The sequence below is a fragment of the Bos indicus x Bos taurus genome, chromosome 16 (genome assembly GCF_003369695.1).
Source record: "Bos indicus x Bos taurus breed Angus x Brahman F1 hybrid chromosome 16, Bos_hybrid_MaternalHap_v2.0, whole genome shotgun sequence".
Lineage (NCBI taxonomy): Eukaryota > Metazoa > Chordata > Mammalia > Artiodactyla > Bovidae > Bos > Bos indicus x Bos taurus.
Window position 1 is genome coordinate 27,628,747 of NC_040091.1, and position 19,641 is coordinate 27,648,387.

A 19,641-nucleotide genomic window follows, 5' to 3' on the forward strand; every position below is an offset into this window, starting at 1 on the left:
TGAATCACAAGTTGGAATCAACATTGCCAGGAGAAATATGAACAATCTCAGATATGCAGATGATGCCATTCTAATGGCAGAAAGTGAAGGAGGAACTAAAGAGTCTCTTGATGAGGGTGAAAGAGGAGAGTGAAAAAGCTGGCTTAAATAAAATTTTAAAAAAAACAAAAAACAAAAAACTCAACATTCAAAAAACTAAGATCATGGCTTCCGGTCTCACCACTTCATGGCAAATAAAAGGGGAAAAATTGGAAACAGTGACAGATTTTATTTTCTTGGGCTCCCAAATCACTGCAGATGGTGATTGCAGCCATGAAATTAAAAGTTGCTTACTCCTTGAAAGGAAAGCTATGACAAACCGAGTGAGCATATTAAAAAGCAGAGACATCACTTTGCCAACAAAGGACCATATAGTCAAAGCTATGGTTTTTCCAGTAATCATGTATGGATGTGAGAGTTAGACCATAAAGAAGGCTGGGCACAAGAATTGATGCTTTTGAACTGTGGTGCTTAAGAAGACTCTTGAGAGTCCCTTGCACAACAAGGAGATCAAACCAGTCAATACTAAAGGAAATAAACCCTGAATATTCATTGGAAAGACTGTTGCTGAAGCTCCAATACTTGATGCAAAGTATCAAGGCCACCTGATGCAAAGAACCAACTCATTGGAAAAGACTCTGATGCTGAGAAGGATTGAAGGCCAGGAAGAGACGGGGGCAACAGAGGATGAGATGGTTGGATGGCATCATTAATACAATGGACATGAATTTAAGCAAACTCCAGGAGATAGTGAAGGACAGGGAAGCCTGGTGTGCTGCAGTCCCAAGGGTTGCAAACAGTCGGACATGACTTAGCAACTGCAACAACAAATCTGTGGTCACCAAGGATGTATTCTGAAGCTCAACATTCATTAATATTCAATAAATACTCACTTTTATTAATAAAACAATTTCCAGTGAATCCTGAGTGGGGATATAGGAAAACATATTATGTTTCCTTCTTCAATAACAAGATGGAATAATAGGACTTTGATGGTAAAGTTAATTAGTAATATTAGACAATTTGGGACTATTATGCTAAGTTGATCCTACTTTTCTTTCCATATTCCTCTTACGTTAATACCCTGTGTGTGGCGTAAACTGCTTCTTGTCAATCATCTCCATGCTTTCCTGTCTCTCTGTGAATAAAGTATTCGTGTGGTCAATTGGTTTTCCAATTAAACCTTCCTTGTAGCTAAATGTGGCCATGTAACCCAGTTCTAGACAATGAAATGTGAACAGAAGTGGACAATGGCACAAGGAGAGGGTGGGATGAATTGAGAAAATAGCCTTGAAACATTATCATGTGTAAAACATTATCATGTGTAAAACATTATCATGTGTAAAACATTATCATGTGTAAAACATTATCATGTGTAAAAGGGAGCTCAGCCCAGTGCTCTGTGACGACCTAGAAGGGTGAGGTGGGGGGAAGTGGGAGAGAGGTTCAAGAGGGAGGGAATATATATATATATATATACTTATGGCTGATTTGTGTCATTCTACAGCAGAAATCAAGACAACATTGTGAAGCAATTATCCTCCAATTTAAAAAAGAAAAGAATGTATTAATATTAATGTTTTCTGAGTTGCAAATATGGTGGCAGGACCTAAAATAACCATCTGGGACCTAGATATGGGAAGTGCATGTTAACAATGGCAGAAAAAGACGAAAGAAGCAAAGTGTGGGTTCCTGATACTGTGTGCTTACATATAAGCCCTGGACTGTTTTGTAAGAGAAGAATAAAATTCCACCTTTGAAACACCATTGTTATATTTGTATCCTTACTAGAGCAGACAGAACTTGTATCATAATTAATATAGATTTTCCTATAAATAAGGCAGTAACTTGAAAAAAATGGTGATACCTGACGCTAACTTAAAAATCAGTTGTTGGCAGCAGAGACTCAGTGTAGAAGTCTTGCTTGAATGCTCATGACCCCTGTTATGCCATGGCTAACCACCTGGCAAAACTGCCACCTGTTGTATTTTGGAAGCAAATCACGTGCTTACCAAACCTGTTGTTCAGTCATTAAGTCGTGTATTACAAAAGGCTAATTTTTTAAATATGTAAGTAGCTTCTACAGTTCAAAATAAAAAGCCAGTTGCCCATTTTCTATGAAAAAAATGGATAAAGAATATAAATAAATAGTTCATAGAAAAACAAATGACTCTGAGATATAGTTGACTCATAATAAAAGAAATGCAAAATAAACTAGAATTAGATTTACATTTTTTTTCTCCTATAATATTGATGAGGATCAAAAAGTTTGATACTTTTGGCAAAGGGGCATGGCCTCAAAGACTTTCAAACATCAGAGGACAATTTGTCAATATCTATTGAAATTATAAATCATATGTAAGTTTATAGTGACCCAGCAACTCTACTTATAAGAAATTATTTGGACATATGTCCAAAAATGACATAAACTTAGCTTTATTTGTAATAGCAAAAGATTGGAAACGCCATAAATATCTATCACTGGAGCACTGATGAATATTTTATTATACATTCATTAAATGCAATGCTAATCAGAAAAAAGTCTTTAAGGTTATAAAAGGATCTCTAAAATTACACTACACTTTTTAAAAATTGCAGAACAGTCTCCATATATTGGGAATTAGGTAACTAGGACATAGGTATGAGAAAGAGACTATGTATGCATACCTTTGCATACCATAGTTTTGAATTGTGTACCATGTGAATGTATTAATTTTTAATTTAAAAAGGAGTAAAATGAAAGATGAGGAAGTGAGGCTATGTAGTATTTAACCCTTTTGAGAGTTTTGGCTGTGTAATAGGAGGCTATGGGATCAAGAGAGATTTGGTTTCCTTTGGGGCATGAAATTGGCCATATTCACCTGATTTTTACTAAGAAAAATATCAATTTCATATGGTTCAATCACTAAAAAGATTGGCGATACTAGCACATATATGTTTATACAATGGAAAATTCCAATAGAAAGGAGAGACTGATAGTGATGAGGGGGAAGGATTACCAAAGAAGTGATGTTCTTAAAAAAAGGATTGCAGGAGTCTTTGGCAGGAAAGTTACTTTCATTTTTACTGGAGGGAAAGTAGAGGAGACACTTATGTTGCATATGAGGGCATTTGAGTATGTTTGGTGGTAGAAAAATCAGAGTTTGTATGTGGCGGACTTAGAAATGTGTGTTGTGAGTTCACCAGCCTAAAGTATGAATGAAAGGGAAATTTTCTGAGCAGAGGTGCCCAGGCACTTGGAAAAATAGTGGCTTATATGTATATATTTAAATTGGTTAATAATATACAGACTTTTCTAGAAAGTATTTAGTATCTAAAAGATGAAATTAACATTTATTTATAGGTCATTTAAAACTTTAAAAAAATTTTAACAGGAACTTCAATACTAGCTGATCCTCAAGGATCCAGTGAAAACCTTTTGAAGATAACAGAATGTGGAGAGAGCGTTAATTATATTGCTACCAGAGACACAACATGCCTTTCTTTCCTTGTAAGCCTTCTTTTAAAGAACTCCTGCCCAGTACTTCTCACAGGTATTAAAAATATTTAAATATAATTTCAGAGTTAGGAAGAGCTTAATCGTTATGTAGTCCAAACATTTTATTTTACAAGTGGGAAAAAATATGCCCTGAAAAGATTTAGTATCTCTTTCAATATACATTCTTACTAACAGTGTATGATTGCCCATTTCCCTAGGTTTGCCAATTTTTTCTGTTTAGTCTCTAAATTGTGTTTGACTCTTTGCGACCACATATACTGTAGTCTGCCAGGCTCCTCTGTCCATGGATTTCCCAGTCAAGAATATTGGAATGGGTTGCCATTTCCTTCTCCAGGGGATCTTCCCTACCCAGGGATTGAACGCACATCTCTTGCATTGCAGGTGGATTCTTCATTGCTGAGCCACCAGGGAAACCCTGTTTGCCAATACAGAACATTATAAATCTTTTTCCTCTTTTCATTACCTTCAAGGCAAATTCCAGAAGTAGAACTATTGGATTAATATAAGTATGACCTACATAACCTCTGGGCTAAAGTCCTTAGAGGGCCATTGGCATCATTGATTGATTTACTTCAGTTTACACACATAACTCAGAGAAGGTACTGGCACCCCACTCCAGTACCCTTGCCTGGAAAATCCCATGGATGGAGGAGCCTGGTAGGCTGCAGTCCATGGGGTCGCTAAGAGTCAGACACGACTGAGCAACTTCACTTTCACTTTTCACTTTCATGCAATGGAGAAGGAAATGGCAACTCACTCCAGTATTCTTGCCTGGAGAATCCCAGGGACGGGGGAGCCTGGTAGGCTACTGTCTGTGGGGTCCCACAGAGTCGGACATGACTGTAGCGACTTAGCAGCAGCAGCAGCAGCACACACATAACTACATGCAAGTCAAAAATAAAAAGAAACTGCCTGATTAAAAAAACAAAAACAAAAACATGTACACATAATTCCTCAACCCATTGTTAAAATATTTCAACCCTTTACCGTTATCAAAGGAGAAATTCAAATACAGATTCTACTCTTTCTTAACATTTATTTCAACCCATTCAGTTATCTTTTCTAAGTTGTATTGCCTTTCACCAAAGGCAATAGTATCACTTTCCCAGTTCTGTATTCAAAGTATTCAGGCAAAATGAAGCTGGAACTCTCAGATAATCCATACCTTGCCTTCAGTTTGGTCAAAGGAAATTCTTAGTTTTACTTAATATTTGGTAAATTATAGGATCATAATTTTCTGTTCTGTTGCAGTAAATCACTAGTCATCAGATTTGTTTCCCAGATTGGGTTGGCAAAAAATTTCAGGGGAAAATAATTTCATGTAGTAGTTCTGCTGTGCTGCAAGCAAAAAGACATTAGATAAAAGATAATGATTAACTCCTAATCTTCTCTTTTTTAAAAGATGTAAATAATTCAAATGATTTTGAGAGGTTTACATACTACCTTTTTCTACCCATTCTTAACCACATTTATTAAATGGAAGAGCAAAAATACAGTTTTCATGCAATTCTCAAATATTACATGTTATTGTTTCATTTTAATATGTTAGAATCTACTCATTTTCTTGTATATAAATCTAACCTAACATATTTTTTCCCTTAGGAGACTTTGGAGTTGGAAAAACCGCTGCCATTAATCAAATGCTTGAAAAGTTAGAGGGCTCAGGAGCATTTGATGTGAAATATGGATCAATTTTAGGAGAAGTCCTATTATATAATGAAATTAAAAAATCAAGGTTGTATGCATTAAACTCTAAATTTGATTTGTCCGGTAAAAACATAGTTTGCCTTAATGTATAAATGTACCATAGTTTAAAGAAGGAAACCTGTTATGTGAAAATGCAGAATTATTCAAAAGAGAAGTGAGAAGAAAATCTCTACTTTTCCAGAGTATTAACAACTAGATTAATTTCTTTAAGTGAAAATTTCTTAATTTTATTTTAAATAAAAAACTAAATTTAAGATCTCAGTTTGTTCTATATAACAAAGTACAATTACAAGCTATTTTCCTTCCTGGAAAATTGCAACTAAAACATACAAATACGATGTAGCATATATCTGGGGTTTTAGTTTTTGTTTTTTGCATTAAAAATAAATTTCCTTCTTATCAAATATAAAAAGTATTCTTTACGAAGAAATTTGTCATTCTGTATGTCTCTTCCTGAGGGAAAAAAAGGAATGAAAAAGAAATCTAAATTGTGCAAATAAAGATTGTAAGTGTTTTAAGTTGATTCTGATTCTGTTAAAATATTAGAGAAGCCCAACATTGTTTGAATTGAATAAGAAACTGTAATTGTGGAGAGATTCATATTGGACCTTTCCTCTAATCATGAGTCTTATATGTCCAATGACCTGTGTCACATGTATACTTGGATATCTCCTGAACATCTCTACATTAACATAGCCAAAGTATAACTCTTGATTTCTCTTCCAAATCAATTCTTCCTCCAGTGTGTCTCGCTGAAATAAATGAGACCCAGTTATTCAAGCCTGAAACCTACAGATCATCTTTGAATTCCCCCTTTTTGCTTCACCTGCCCATCCCCAATAACCTGTCTCATTCCTCCCAACCCCTGTGTCCCCATTTTCCTCTGCTGCATGGCCAGTCTTCTATTAGTCAGATCTGTGCTGTCTTCAAAATACATCTGAATTCCTCTGCTTCTTTTTATTCAATGTCACTTTTAGTCCACCATCATCTACTTCTCACACTGATGATTTTGTAATATTAATAGTATCCTTCTACACCTAAATAAGGGCTTAAAAAAGCAGAGAAATAATTTTTGAAGCATTTAATACAATAAGAATCTTTCCTTATCTGAATTATGATAAAAAATAATGGAGTCTGAAAAAATTGATTTTACTATATGTTCAGTATTTAAACTGAAGTGACCATAAAGAAAGATAACATAAAAAAAAAAGAAACCCCTGAAGACAAAACCAAAATAAAGGTGAATGGGCCTTTTGTTGAGTGAGCCATAAGGCAAAATGCATTTTATAAAGGGACAAGAGAGTTAATAGCTTACCATCCGTAGAAAATATCCTATAGCCTGGAATTTTAAGAATTTGTTCAGTTTGTAAGCCCATGTTTTGTTAAATTCGAATATCAATTCTAATGGTAACTAATTTTATCTTTCAAAGTGTGAACAGGAAAAAGTGTATAGTTGTTTCCTAGTAGGCAATAAGAGTAAAATCAGCCAAACCCTGATACTTCCATTATATTTTGTTCAATTGGCTACTATGGTAAATAAGCTAATTTTGAATCCTTAAAACATTTTATTCCAATAGCTTCAAACAGAATATCAGCATCTTGCTTTCTGAAACTCATAAGACAGCAACTGGAGGTCTAGGTATGTATTACAGTAGTTTTAAAAACCTTCCTATCTCAATCATATGCATGTCATTTCATACTGTCAAATATCTCAGAATAAAATTTTCAATTGTTAGTTTAAAATTTAAAATCTGAGAAACATCCTCTATCATCTCAAACTCTTCTGCCCTACTCGAAAGCTAGAAAGAATGCTTATGGTAGAGGGGTACTAAAACTTCTTACCAGAAAACTGGTATCCTGGCTCATTAGTGGAAACAGACTAAGTCTAGAAGTAACTGAAAGCAATATCTGTCTATCCTGCTCTTTAATGCTTTTAGAAATACTGCAGTAGAAAAGTTGTGATTCTATAGCAGTTCTCAAATCGAGCTTCAGGAGCCTCAGCCTTAAAAATCTGATTTAGTAGTGTGGGGAGCAACAGCTCTGTTCTGAAGACGAAAAGATGCGTGGTCCAGAGATAGATATAGAATGGGAAAGGGAGTCTGGCCCCCAAATTCCTGTCAGAGAGTTGTTTGGTTTTGTTTTTACCAAAATAATCATCCAGCCCAAATAATCCTTCTAGATGAAGCTCATTCAAGGAATATGTCCTAGTTTCAGTGCCTACATGCTGCTTTTAGCGTTTCGTGTGTAATTTTGTTATAAATATAGTATGTTGCAAACCTAAATATTTTAAAAGCAGAGAAAGTTATATGTGTGCATTGTGCATAAATAAAAAGAGGGTTCTATGAGTTTTCATGGATTTCCCAGGTGGCTCAGTAGTAAAGAATCTGCCTGCCAATGTAGGAGACGCAGGCTCGATCCCTGGGGCAGGAAGATTCCTTAGAGTAGGAAATGGCAACTTACTCCAGTATTCTTGCCTGAGAAATCCCATGGACAAAGGAACCTGGCAGGCTACAGTCCATGGGGCTGCAAAGGGTCGAACACACTGAGCGTCTGAGCACACATGAGTTTCCTACTGTTCCATTTGACTATGGCTGCAAAGAAACACTCTTCACCACACAAAAGTAAGGAAACACTTGGAAACATTTTATAGTTGGTATTCCTTCTCTCACTGAAATGTCCTCAGAGTAATTTCTTGAAATGACAATAGTAGAGTAAAATTATGTGATTTTTATATTTTTAATAACTTAGTAAAGCTCAACTATTCTGAAAGTATTCTAACGTGACCTTTTTCTATATGTGGCATCATAGATAAGATTACTAAAAAGGCAGACGTTAAAACTGATGAAAGTTCATTTAAAAATAGCAATAAAGGAATTATAGTCTCTGCAATAAATTTTAACATCAATACGTCAGCTGCCAAAACTAAGGAGATGATTCTTAAGAAGCTAGTAAGAAGAACTAAAGATTCTCTTGGAGCACCAAAAAACAATAGGGTAAAACATCTCCCATACCTGTTGACTAATATGCTTATACTACTCAAGTGATAGTGACTAATTTTAATTAATACTAATATATGGGAAAGATAAGTGTTAACTACACTCCTGAACATTACTAGAAAATTCACTTTATAATGGAAACTTTGGTTTCCAGATCAATATAACTCCCTTTACAACATGAAGAATTGTACTGATTCAGAATTATTAAGGCCCAAAGAAACTACTGGAATCTGAATTAAATGTGAGTAGATAAGGCCAGAAAATGAGTTAGATGTCAGTGACCTTTTACTGTATATGTCAGCACATTTTTTTTCCAAAAGAAAGGGAGATAACTTTGTGATATCCACAGCACCAAGGAGAGGTACTAAGAGAATAGCTTTGTAATAACCTGGACAATTCCTACTTTCTTGAAGTGGTACTGGGCGTTCCTTATTTTTATCTTCAGTCTGCTTAGTGCATTACTAACTGTCCACTTGTTGAAACAAACTCTCTGTCACAACTGAAATTTACAATCAGTGATTCCAGTCATTTCCTAAAATAAGCTGAAGGTCAATATTCAGGATTGTTTAGTAAGAAAATCACATGGAGGCCCTTAAGAACCCCTGAGTTTAACCCCTGTGCCCATCAATTTAGAGAGCTTTCAAGGGTTTGAATCAGATTTCCCTTCCTTAATTTTAACTGAAGATTTAAATAAACTTTATGAGTCTTTACTTAATTGGGTATGTCTTAAGGATTTTGAAAAGAATAATAATTGGTCAACCTAATCACAGAAATGAAAAATTCACGTAGGTGAAATTTTGGTCAAATTGGTTTACTTATAATTACCCAGTTTGTGATAGAAAAACAGAGTATCTTACCCAAAAAAGATGATATGATAGTTACAAATTATGTAATTAGATAATTCAAAATAAATGGCTGTCTGTATTTTTTAAATCTTTACTTGTTTTACAAAAATAAATGCAATCTAAAGGGCTAATTCATGAAGAGATAATTAATACAATCAGTACACTTTAAATGCATGATAGTTTCAAAGGTAGAAAGTAACACAGGTTTAAAAACTGTAAATGTACCTGACTTTTCTGCTGGTTGCCCCTGACCACAGCATTTGCAGCAGAATTTCAAAAGTCTAGTTCCAGATAACAATTTTATTCCTAAATCAGGGCACATGTTAAATAAATAATGAAATACCTAAAACAGTGCATTGCCAATAGCAGGCATGCAATAGGTAAATGCTGCATGAATAATATCCACGTTCCTGTGTAATAGCCTTGATAAGATTACTTTGTCCACCATCAAATACATTTCTAACTATAATTAGACGTAATTATTGGAAGTCTATAGAGAAAGAGTCGAAGAAGGCGATGGCACCCCACTCCAGTACTCTTGCCTGGAAAATCCCATGGATGGAGGAGCCTGGTAGGCTGCAGTCCATGGGGTCGCGAAGAGTTGGACACGACTGAGCGACTTCACTTTGGCTTTTCACTTTCATGCATTGGAGAAGGAAATAGCAACCCACTCCAGTATTCTTGTCTGGAGAATCCCAGGGATGGGGGAGCCTGGTGGGCTGCCGTCTATGGAATCGCACAGAGTCAGACACGACTGAAGCAACTTAACAGCAACAATAGAAAATGAGTAGTTTCCACTATTTTGAGAGATTACTGTTTTCTAAAATCATATCTTCAAAATAGAATTTGGTCATCTGCTTTTTAATAGAAAAGTACACATATAATTTTCTTCTTAGTATATTCTTAGCATAGCATATTTAATATTCCTAATTCATACATCGAGTTTAATATATGTTTTTAAAACCTTTTGTCTTCTTTAAAGATTGTAATTTTTATTGATGATCTGAATATGCCAGAATCAGATATGTATGGAGCACAGCCACCCCTGGAGTTAATCAGACAATTATTAGATATGGGAGGAATTTATGATACTGAAAAAATTACATGGAAGGTACAGTTTATACTAAGGTTTTCTTTATGTTAAATGTTGTTACGTAACAATAAGTTAAATATTTCTAACAACGTTGAGTGAGTTAAGCAAGATATTTAGAAAATCTTGTCAGATGGACATAAAGTCAAGATCTTAATTTAACAATTGTAATTACATCTTGCAATTCAGCACAAGTCTATGGGTTCACAGAAATTCTACTTTTAGTAGGATTAAATCTTAATAAAAATTGCAAGTGTGTCCTATAGTTTTGGTTTCTGAGTCAAAAAAATGCTCACTATCGTTAAACACATTAATAGTTATTCAAATTTTTCAGTGCCTCAGCAACTATTACATATAAGAAAAGCTAGTGAAAATGTGGCTTAAGAAATACATTCTTAATCTCTATGTAAGACTATTTCACATCTTTATTTTCAAGAACATAGAGGATTTTCAGACCTTACATACAAGGTCAAAAAAATTCCAAAGAGATATTTTTATGTAATTATTTTTGGTTCACTGAACTCAATCAGAAGGGTTTAATATTTTAAAAAGTAAATGTACTTTTCTCCTTATTTGGGTCTTTCTCTGGAAACCCTGGTTTCTAGAACCAACCTTATCATTTCAACTTCCTGGGCCTTGTTTCCTCATCTGTAAAATTAGATGGTTGTTTCATGTCTCAGATAAACTTGGTCCTAGGATCCTGGCTGACATACACTTGCTGGTGAGTGACATCAACTCAGATACCACTCAAACTGTCTAAATCAACCATCAACCCAAGGCAGAGAGAAGAATGGAGATGCAGCCCCCAGGAAGAATCCAGGAGACTGGGATAAAAAGAAGGCAAGAAATGGGTGTGAAATGCACAACCTAAAGAATTTTCTTGAAGTGACATGAAAATAATGAGGTAGCCTCTTAATGGTATTTCTAAGGCCTTGGGCATGAACATATGCAGGAAAAACAAACCTGAAAATGCCCCACCATGCATAAACTGTATTATTTCATTATGCTTCCAGCTTTACAATGCCATGTTGTAATATGTCAAAATACTATGTAAGCAGTCAAACTTCTTCTCACCCAGTTAATCCTATCTTCTCTACAGACACATTCACCAGGCTTTTCTCCTCATTTCTCACTTATTACCAGAATCCTTTTCACTAGCCTCAGTAACATATTCTTTATTTTCTAATGACTGGTTTTTAAGAGGAAAAAAGAGGGGGGGGGGCTATTTCCAGATGACATTTAGAAGGCCTCCTAGAAGTAACATGTCTTGGAATTATATTTAGAATGGGTTACTTCTTATATGCAGAGTACATCATGCAAAATGCTGGGCTGTATTCTGGCATTACAGTTTCACAAGCTGGAATCAAGATTGCCTGGAGAAATATAAACAACCTCAGATACACAGATGATACCACTCTAATGGCAGAAAGTGAAGAGGCACTGAAGAGCCTCTTGATGATGGTGAAAGAAGAGAGTGAAAAATCTGACTTAAAATTCCACATTCAAAAAGTTAGATCATGGCAGCTGGTCCCATTACTTCATGGCAGAGACTGGGAAAAAGTGGAAGCAGTGACAGATTTTACTTTCTTGAACTCCAAAATCACTGCAGATGGTGACTGAAGCCATGAAATTTAAAGGCACTTGCTCCTTGGAAGAAAAGCTATGACAAACCTAGACAGTGTATTAAAAAGAGGAGACATCACTTTGCTGACAAGAGTCTGTATAGTCAAAGCTATAGTTTTTCCAGTAGTCATGTATGTACGTGAAAGTTGGACTATAAAGAAGGCTGAGCTCCGAAGAAATGACGCTTTCCAATTGTGGTGTTGGAGAAGACTCTTAAGAGTCCCTTGGCCTTTTCCAGTAATCAGCCTGAGGTGACCCCTAAAAATGATGAGCTATTCACTTGACCCAGAAAACCCCACAAAATCATGCAAATCAAGAGGTTCAAATCTTCATGTTCACTTTAAGAACACTCGTGAAACTGCCCAGGCCATAAAGGGTATGCATATCCGAAACGCCACCAAGTATCTGAAGGATGTCACTTTAAAGAAGCAATGTGTGCCATTCCACCGTACAACGGTGGAGTTGGTAGGTGTGCACAGGCCAAACAGTGGGGCTGGACGCAGGGTCGGTGGCCCAGAAAGAGTGCTGAATTTTTACTACGCATGCTCAAAAATGCAGAGAGTAATGCTGAACTTAAGGGCTTAGATGTAGATTCTCTGGTCATTGAGCACATCCAAGTGAACAAAGCCCCCAGGACGCGGCGCAGGACTTACAGAGCTCACAGTCGGATCAACCCCTACATGAGCTCTCCCTGCCACATTGAGATGATCCTTACTGAAAAAGAACAGATTGTTCCTAAACCAGAAGAGGAGGTTGCACAGAAGAAAAAGATATCCCAGAAGAAACTGAAGAAACAAAAACTTATGGCCTGGGAATAAATGCCGCAAAAAATAAATGCAAATAAAAGTAAAAAAAAAAAAAAAAAAAAGAGTCCCTTGGACAGCAAGGAGATCAAACCAGTCAATACTAAAGGAAATCGGTCCTGAATATTCATTGGTAGGAGTGTTGCTAAAGCTCCAATACTTCGGCCACCTGATGTGAAGAGCCGTCTCATTGGGAAACACCTTGATGCTGGGAAACACTGAGGGCAATAGGAGAAAGGGATGACAGAGGATGAGATGGTTGGATGGCATCATCGATTCAATGGACATGAGTTTGAGCAAGCTCCGGGATATACTGAAGGACAGGAAAGCCTGGTGTGCTGCAGTCCTTGGGGTTTTAGAGCATCAGACACCACTTAACAACTGAACAACAGCAACAACTTCTAAGAAGACAGACTAATACTGTCATTGATAAGGACAAAGTAAAGTAATAAGGTGATTAATAGTTAATCCCGCTAAGGGATCATAAGTATTAATAAAGGAAAAAGTATGGGAGACCCTTGGAAGTTAACGATCATTCAAGAAAGCAGGTTTGCTTAACCACAAAGCCATGTAACAGAAGTGTGAGACATGTCCCAAAACAAAACAATAAGTTGTTGATTGCAAAGACATGTTTCTCTGTGCACACTAATAACAAAAATATAAAGACAAGGTGACATTATACCAAAACCTCATATGATTTACCATTTTTAGCATAGACCACCTTTCTGCTGATATGAATAGTACAATGACAGTCCCATTTTCACCATGTAAGGACAAGAAAACTCCCATACCTGATGTGGAGGAGGAACTGATGATGGTAGCTTGACATCTACTCAAGAATGAGGAAGAGTGTGGTCTGTTCCCACTCCCCACTTTTCCCTTGATTGTAAAACTATAGCCTACTAAGTTCTGGGTGAGGCATCCTCCTGCCCATCTGCTTTTTAACCTCACAAGCACCCTATTCTAATAAATCACTCTTATCCCTTTGCCTCTTGTTAAATTCTTTCTGCATTGAGACATAAAGAACCAGAGCTCCTCAGAGCCCCCAACCTGCCTGAACATTAAAAACCTTTTGTCCTTTGGGGGCTGGGAAATAGGTATGTATGTTTCACTTTCTGCAGATACATTCAGTCACTCCTCCTTTTTACTCTTCCCACAGAATATCCAGGATCTCTCGCTAGTTGCAGCTTGTGTCTTTCCGGTTAGCAAGAGGTATATTAGCCCACGTCTGCTCAAACATTTTTCCATTCTGGTATTGCCTCATCTCCCACAAACTGCCATAAAAACTATTTTCCAGGTAATACATCTAATTTATTTTCTAATAAAAAACAAATTTAATTCTATAGTATAAGGGAAAATATGAGAAATTAAAACCACTAATATTAAGAGAAAACTCTCTTAAGGGGATGGATTTTTTTTCCCTCTGTATTTTCTGGCTTACTATTATAATTTGTCTCTAAATATCAAAAATGTAAGTTATTGTGCATAAGAAATACAGGTGGGGCATGTTTAATGAATGTTTAAAACAAATCCCAAGTTTTTTTTTCTCAGAGATTGTAATCCAATATATCTGAAATGGAGCTCAGCAATCTGCATTGCCAACAAGTACACTTGGATTTTTGCTAGTATTTGTTTTTTTATTTCCTTGTAGAATAAAAAATTGAGAGAAGAAATTCTGAAATATCTTATTAGAAAAATGCCTCAATTTGAAACCTAGTTTGATTAGAAAAATATATGCAAGTTTACTAAATTCTTCAAAACTAATTATGTCTTTTTTTATTTTCTTTTTTAACTTTACAATATTGTCTTTTTCTTTTTTATAACATAAAATTTAAAGATTATTTTTTTAAATCTATTTTTCAAAAAGTACTTAGTAATTCTACAGGTGATCAATAATCTACACTTCAAAAAACCTGGTATAGAATATATACATATACCAATCTTAACTGAGATAATAGTTCTATCACTTTATATTTCTTCTAGTAACATCTCCTGGGCAACAAGGATATGGAAGAATTTTCAGTTTACTAGTATTATACACACAGGTGGAGCATCAGTTGTCCCCAGAAAACACATAACACAGGCCTCTAAATCTTTCACCAAACTAGGACCAATTGAAATTTTCCTCAGTTCTCAACATCCTTTGTACTAGTCTGGCATCTGTTTAAAATGAATTCTGATTACTAACATTTTAAACAAAATTGATCTTCTATTATAGCATATACATCTCCTTTCTAGTAGGGATTAACTAAAAATAGTCTGTTCTTAAAAGTTTTGGCAAACTAAATTATAAAATTTCTCTTTAAAGGTTCATTTGGGAACATATTTCTCTATCAATAACTTTGCACCAGAAGTTCAGAAAACTAAGGATCAAATAATATCTTGCTGTCTAGCTGTGTACCATCAAGTATGTCAGACTATGTTACCAACTCCAACGAAATGTCACTACATGTTTAATCTTCGAGATATATTTAAGGTTTGTTTTAAAACTTCATTCACTAACTTAAGTTTAAAATTCCACTTGAGAAAATGCAATTTTACTGAACTGACTTTCTCTCTCCATTTCCCTACTCACTGATACTGTCAACACTTAATTGTTAGAAGGGGGAAAACAGAGCAATTCAAGTTGATTAGTTTTGCTGTTAGCAGCTTATCCTATAAGCCAGTTAAAAAGCATCATTAAAGTAATTCCATGCAGAGAATTCAATGATGAAACCTGTAAGACTGTTAAAAAGTAAACCCACCTACTGACACCGGGTTGTGGTGAATCAAAGCTCAGTGTTTATTGTAAGGCGCCATACAAGGAATCTGAGACAACTAGTGCTCAGGCAGCTCCACCTGCCCAGAGGGTTTCAGCCAAGGCCTTTTAAGGACCAAGTGAGGGAGGGAGTAGTAGGGTCTATGATCAGCTCATGCACAATGCTGTGATTGGTTGATGGTGAGGTAACCAGGCCAGGTCACAGGTGTTAGCATTATCAATCCTTAGGCTCCAGTAGGTCTGGGGCCTATGTTCTCCTGGTCATCAGTAGTAAATTATTCTATTTGGTGGGGGTTTTAGCATCTGTATAAAAATTCAAGAATTGTGCATCTAGGTACTTCAAAGAGGAGCTAAAGCAGAGAATATGAGGGAGGAGTCTGCCCCATAAGGGGACATGCTGGCTAAGATTCTCATCAGGGAAAGAAATGACAAGGCTATAACATAGATTTTGGTTTTGCTTTTTTCTGAGAGTTTATTGCAGCTCTCAGACAAATGAAAGCATGTATACATTTCATAAACATGCTGAATTTTTGCAAGCCTTGTTTTTACACCAAAGAATGTTGCCAACGATGCTGATTTAGTCAAATAGTTTTCTGGATTAAAATGTTTAAAAAAAAAAAACTTTTTTTGGTTTGCTTTTTATCTCCTTGCTATGAGACTTTAGCCCAAAATAGTACATGTATTTGAAATGGGTTATAAATTTTTTAACCCAAATTGGCAATCTTAGAACATTAAGAAGCATCACTTATCTCCAGCAATCCTGTGAGGAGTTTTTGAGCCCTGTCCCTCTAAGGGTGACACTATACAAGTTTTCTCTGATTTATAACTTGTCCATCTCATCAGAAGTTCAGATTATCACGTGTAGGAATTGACAATCCTTGCCTGGGATTATTGCTCTATTTTTATGGAAACGTAAACCTGCAAAAAAAAAAAAATGAGGCTTTACTTTGCAATCTACCTGATAATGGTTTTTTAATTGTTGTTTTTAAATCCCTAATAGCTTCTTCTAGGTTTGCTGCAAGCTGACAAGTTTGTTGTTAACTCCAAAGAGATGGCTGCTCTGTTCTTTGTTCATGAAGCCACTCGAGTGTTTCATGATCGCTTACTTGAAGAAGCTGAACGGGCGCTTTTCTATCAGATTCTTTCGAAAGAACTTGAGAATTATTTTCAGGTAAAATTATTTAAAAAATTTTTGTAAATGGTATCTTGAGCAAAAGTGTTGTTTTATAAACATCACTAGACGTATCTATGATGTTAACTAAAAACTTTATTAACAATTCCATTTTTTACTTGCAAATGTCTAAATAATTGTAGATTTGGAACAATTGAAATGATAAGGTCTTGATGCCTTTACTCATGTGTTTGGCCTTTTAAGAGCCTTGAAATCGCTCATTTTCCTCCAGGACTGGCAGGCATGAACACTTTGACCCCTCATCCTTCTCCAGCCCTTTGAATTTTAGTTTGTGCGTGCTTCTCTAGTCCAGGTCACAAAGGAAAGTGCTTCAGTAACTGATTCACTAACAGTTGTGACTAAATGAAGTGGTGAGCTCAACTCCATTACCCTACCTCTCTGCTAACTCCTCTCAATTCCTTTCCAAAGATGATGGTTCTTTTCTTTTTTCTCTTCTTCGGTAGCGCCGGTTTCTCTCTCCCTATTCATAGCACTATAGGAAATAAACTCAAAGGTGCAACTTTATTTACAACATGAAGAAGAAATTTGGAATACAAACTTTATACATAGAGATACACACATGCATGTAAGCCCAGCATACAACACATATACATATATGTAAATCTGTCTTTATGTATACATACATTTGTATACACATATAATTTTTTTCCTTTTATCTTTTGGCCATGCCATGTGGCATGTAGGATCTTAGTTCCCCAACCAGAGATTTAACCTGCACCCCTTAGATTGCCAGCATGGAGTCTTAACCACTGGACCACCAAGCAAGTCCCCATATATATTTTTTAGATAAATCACAAATTCAGAAATCTTTTAAAAAACTTTTCTAGACACTCATCATTACTTTTTTTTAATCCAAGTTTCCTGCTCCTCAGCCTAGACCCTTCTTGGTATCATCATTCATGTTAATCCATAACACTTCTGCCCTCCAACTTTTTAAACATCTGGTAAAATAACATTTTCACTAAGCAGCTATCTCCACATCCACCAACAGCTCCATCTGCTTATCCAGAATTTCTCAGGGCTCTACCCAGTGTGCAGTTCTTCTTGTCCCTCTTTGGGGCTACTCTTTGGTGATGCTTCACACTCATCTTACTCCTACTTTCCTTCACACAGGCAGTAGAATCTCCAGTCCTTTCTTTTCTCACTTTCCTTCCCTAACAACCTGAGAAGCAGTTGAATACAGAGGTTACAAACACAGGCTCTGCCCAAGTTCAAAGCCCAACCCTTCCATTTATGAGCTATGAAACCTGTAGCAAGTGACCCCTCTGTGTTTCGGTTCCCTCATCTCTAATGAAAAGGTAGTAATTGTACCTACTTCATAGGACTGTGGTGAGAATTAATGGCACTAACTTGTGTAAAGTGTTTACAACAGTTTCTTACACATAAGTGCCCAGTAAATGTAAGCTATCATTGTATTAAAAAGGACCAGATCTTATATCTACTGTTCAAAGACAGGCTGGTGGTTTGGCAGAAAGAGCCTGAATGCTATATTTAGACCTTGGCTTGACTTCTAAATCTGTCTCATATTACTCTGGGTACTTCATTCTCAACATGAAAAACCGTTTGCAAAACCATTTCCAGTCTTCCTTTACTGCACGCTATGTACTACCCTGATGCCGCCTCCCTGGTGTCCCGTACCTCAGTATTGATACTATCATTCAAGCCTCCATCCATGTCAGAAATTTGAGCCCCTCACCTCATACTTTGGCCAGTGCAGAATGGTCTCTCTTGTCTCTTCCTTTATTCATATAGGTCCCTTCCCTTGGCTTACTCCTGACCATCCTTCAAGATTCAGCTTATGCTTCCTTTCCTGATGCTTTTCTCTAGCCTAAATCACATTCTTTCCAGGTTAAATGTCTTTGTATTGTCATAGGACTATGGGGTTTTCCTATCCATAGAACTAATTAGAATGTAATTGCCTATCTCTTTCTCTAACCAATGAGTTCCATGAGAACAAAATCGTTAATTGTTATCCTCACCTAAATCTCCAGAGTTTAACATCCTCCCTTACCCCTAGCTGGTACTTGATAAATACATCTGGGATGAATGAATAGATAAAGGAATGAATGAAGGAATGCAGAGGCTTTGCTAAAATAACTATCTAAAGAGAGCTTATTTCTGTCCTGGGAGAAGAATCTAAATTCTTGCCTTATACATTCCAACTGCAATTTAGTTTTAAGACTTTGCTAGACCAAAGAATAGATGTAGAGGCAGCAGAAAATGAGTGAGCAAATACTTAGAGACAGGTCTTTCCCTAGTAGGAGTTAGTCCCACAGACAGTAAGAACAGCTACAGTACCCCCAAATTAAAGAACTATTACCCAAACCTACTTTAAAAATTTAAGGATGTAAATTATTCCTGTAAGAATTTGGGTTTATACAATTCCATTTAGTCAGTTGTTTGACTGGTTGACTTTTTAAATAGTAAAATGTGATAGCTCTAATAACAGTTAACACTTACAATGTGCCAGGCACTGTTTTAAAAGCTTTACCCATCATTACTCAATTAAATCTTCATAACATCTCTGTGATTTAAGTCCTGTTATAATCCTCATTTTACAAATGAAGAAACGGAGGCAAGGTGAGATTAAGAATTTACCCAAGGTTGCATAGTTAGTTAAGTGGTGGAGTCCTGGCTATCTGACTTCAGATATTCTCTTAACCATCATGTCATATTGTCCCTCGACCTTCCTTTAGCCTTTTGCTTAAACAAACACCTTCTGAGAGCCTATTAAGAATTTCCAGGGCCAGACATCAACTGAGGTAAGTTCTAAAACCTCCTTAGAACTAATGTAAGCCCTGCCTCCAAGCACCTTACAACCTAACAGTTACAATACATTTCTGTAAGCACTGTAACAGGCCCATCCACACACCACCATAGTAGGACAAAAGAAGAAAGAATAATTTTATCTCAGTTTTAGGAAGACGGAAATGGTCAGACTTCAAAGAAGGGGTTAGCCCACGAACTTGGTCTGAAAGACAGGCAAGGATTTCTCAAGTGAACCAAGAAAGCAAATATGGAAGCTTGCAAATCTATGGTGGTGGATAACAATTGACTAGGGAAAGATTCTGTTTTTCAGATTGTTGGTG

At 36.2% G+C, this 19,641-nt stretch overlaps 1 protein-coding gene and 1 pseudogene across 1 annotated transcript in view; both read left to right on the top strand.

The window, feature by feature from the left end:
• Positions 1–19,641, top strand: part of DNAH14 (dynein axonemal heavy chain 14) — a 376,162-nt gene that overhangs the window by 231,767 nt on the left and 124,754 nt on the right. Inside the window, exons 44-51 of the mRNA XM_027564099.1 lie at positions 3,414–3,572; positions 5,141–5,276; positions 6,823–6,884; positions 8,054–8,238; positions 10,069–10,197; positions 13,762–13,899; positions 14,911–15,078; positions 16,361–16,531. Coding sequence (XP_027419900.1) covers positions 3,414–3,572; positions 5,141–5,276; positions 6,823–6,884; positions 8,054–8,238; positions 10,069–10,197; positions 13,762–13,899; positions 14,911–15,078; positions 16,361–16,531 — 1,148 coding nt within the window. The remainder of the gene's footprint in view (positions 1–3,413; positions 3,573–5,140; positions 5,277–6,822; positions 6,885–8,053; positions 8,239–10,068; positions 10,198–13,761; positions 13,900–14,910; positions 15,079–16,360; positions 16,532–19,641) is intronic.
• LOC113906444 lies at positions 12,046–12,617 on the top strand (annotated as a pseudogene).